Source organism: Scatophagus argus, chromosome 6 (assembly GCF_020382885.2).
Source record: "Scatophagus argus isolate fScaArg1 chromosome 6, fScaArg1.pri, whole genome shotgun sequence".
In the NCBI taxonomy this organism is placed as follows: domain Eukaryota; kingdom Metazoa; phylum Chordata; class Actinopteri; family Scatophagidae; genus Scatophagus; species Scatophagus argus.
This window is the reverse complement of record NC_058498.1, coordinates 372,501-375,000: the sequence shown is the minus strand read 5'-3', so window position 1 is coordinate 375,000 and position 2,500 is coordinate 372,501. Positions and strand designations below refer to the sequence as shown.

The 2,500-nt window shown below is 49.3% G+C and overlaps 1 protein-coding gene across 2 annotated transcripts in view; it reads left to right on the top strand.

The window, feature by feature from the left end:
* LOC124060442 (phosphodiesterase 4D interacting protein) overlaps positions 1-2,500 on the top strand; it is a 66,040-nt gene that overhangs the window by 31,287 nt on the left and 32,253 nt on the right. For both annotated transcript variants that reach the window (XM_046391426.1, XM_046391424.1), the window contains exons 4-5: positions 377-487; positions 1,981-2,057. In XM_046391426.1, coding sequence (XP_046247382.1) covers positions 377-487; positions 1,981-2,057 — 188 coding nt within the window. The remainder of the gene's footprint in view (positions 1-376; positions 488-1,980; positions 2,058-2,500) is intronic.

The following is a 2,500-nucleotide window of genomic DNA, read 5'->3' as shown; positions in this document are numbered from 1 at the left end:
CTCACACTCACACACACACACATACTCACACTCACACACACACACACACACACACTCTCTGCAGTGTCAGATTCTTGGCGTGACTTCCTGGTGGTAAAAAAGGAAACATGTCCCCCCTCCCCCCTCCCATAATCCCCCCCTCCTGCCTGTGAGTAAGAGCAGCCAGGCCCACTTCACGTTTAGATCTCGGCTCCGTTCTGGTCTCAGTCTGTTGATGTGTGACAGCAGGACGGAGCTCGTCAGGGTTCCCGACCGTCAGGACAGTCTGTCTTTTCACTTGCTATGCCGTACTGAATGGGGGGCTGCGGTGCCCCCCAGACAGCCAGCTGTCATCATGTCTAACTCTGCTGTCCGTGGTTGTCGCACTATGTCGCAGCACCTGAACGACCTGAAGAAGGAGAACTTCAGCCTGAAGCTCAGGATCTACTTCCTGGAGGAGAAGATCGAGCAGAAGTTTGAGGAGAGCAGCGACGACGTGCACAGGAGGGTGAGTGAGCCGACGTTTCTCTGACTGAGACTTCCTGTGCCGTCAGCCTGGCGGCTTCGCTCAGGGGGCTCAGGAGCTTTTTTCATTTATCAGTCAGTGAGAACCAAAGGGGGTATGTTTAGACCGGGACCCTGTGCTCACACCTTCTGCCACGTAAATGATGCATACGTACCTAAAGAGAGGAGAGCAACTGCCAGAGAGAACTTATTTCTAAAGTCCAGGCTGAACATTTAGCTGATTTCATCGATCTGCTTGAGGACACAAGTGCACCAGCTGACCTCCGACACGTCAGCTTAACTTAAAGCTCTCTCTGTGGTGATCCTTTCTGTCATGTTTTCAGACTGGAAGCACACAACACTGTCATGTGACGGCGGACTGAGGCCTCTGAGGGCCGCGCTGTGCCACATCAGCACATGTTGGAGTTTTTGCTCATACGAACAGTCAAACCATGGCAGGTTACCAGAGCAGCACCTGTTCTCCTTCATGTCCTGTGAGGAGAACATGTCCTCTCATTTTACTGCAAACTGGGCCACGTGAAAGCGGCTCTGTATGTGCGTATGTGATGTGCGACCAGCGCGACGTCGCTCCGAGCCGTCGTTCAGCCTGTAAACGATGTTCACCACATGCTGTTTTCTTTAGGAGACTCAACATCTGTGTCGTGTGTGAGGACACAAAACCTGGATGACAACAGCTGAACTACTGTCTCCTGTCAGTGAAGACTAGACAGAAATAACAGAATAAACGGCTTTAAATGCACTGTTTTCCAGATGAAGGACAGTGTGGTGGCTCTGCAGGGTCTGACTGACCCAATGACCCACTTTATGTTGGCCTTAGCCTTCAGGCCTGCAGTTTACTCCACTGAAGCCATGCTTATATGCAACATGAGTGTCCCTGCATGCACAGCAGCAGCAGCAGCACCTGTGTTGTGTGGCGGTGATGGGGGCTACTGAACTGTAACTCCAGAAAAATAAATCAGCAGAGATCTGCACGTGAGCCAACCAACGGCCAGTTCAGTCCAGTTTGTTTCTGCTTCCAGAGCCACAAGTTAAAAGTGGAGGCGCTGCGGTGGAGGGTGGTGAAGGTGGGGGGTGTTGGAGACAGATACAGCAGGTGCTGATATCCCTCTCAGTTATTTATAGTCCCATAAAGCTCAAATACAGGTCAGCACGTGTCTGTCTCTCTGCAATACAGAACTCCATATGAAAAATGACAATTTTAATGATAATGTCTCAAGAGCTGACAAGGTTCAAAATGAAATGAATTGAGAAATGACTGACATATTTTAACATTATCAAGGATTTTGATCAAACAATATTGAGATATCAGTTTATAAACATGTCCAAACTCTAATATAACATCAGTATTATCAATAAATACTGTGTTTTCACTGTAATTATGATTTTAAGTTATGCGAGACTTCTCTTTGAAATGAGTGTGCTTTGATGTGAGTATCGCAGTGAGGTAAACAAACTCAAAATGAATCTCTCATGCAGAACATCGAGTTGAAGGTTGAAGTGGAGAGTCTGAAGAAGGAACTTGAGGAGAAACAGCAGCTTCTGGATGAAGCTCTGTGAGTATTTCACTTCACTCACGCACAGAATATTTCATCTGCACAACAGCCTAGAAAATTGATTCAGAAATAGTTTCACGTATTCAGCTGTCTGTGCTGCATGCATTTGTTGAAGCGCCTTCAGGGGAACTACAAAAACACTCTTTTCATCGCTAGTTTGATTTTTTCCCAGCGGTGCTTCAGCCTGTGGCTGCAGACTCTCGAGCTCTCACAACACGCACTAAGCTCTGAGGAATGTCCTGTGTGGGGGGTGAGTGGCTCTGTGTTCTGAGGGGGCGAGGAGCGGGTGAGGGAAGGGGGAGGCTGTGGAGAGGCGTCTCGTGCTCGGTCGTGTTGCTGAGTCGGGAACCATTTGAGCCGCAGCAGCTGTCGGCGAGGCAGCTGCCCGTCAGCAGGACGAGCTGCGCAGCAGCAAGCGGTTGGTGGTTTCACCTCCACTGAAC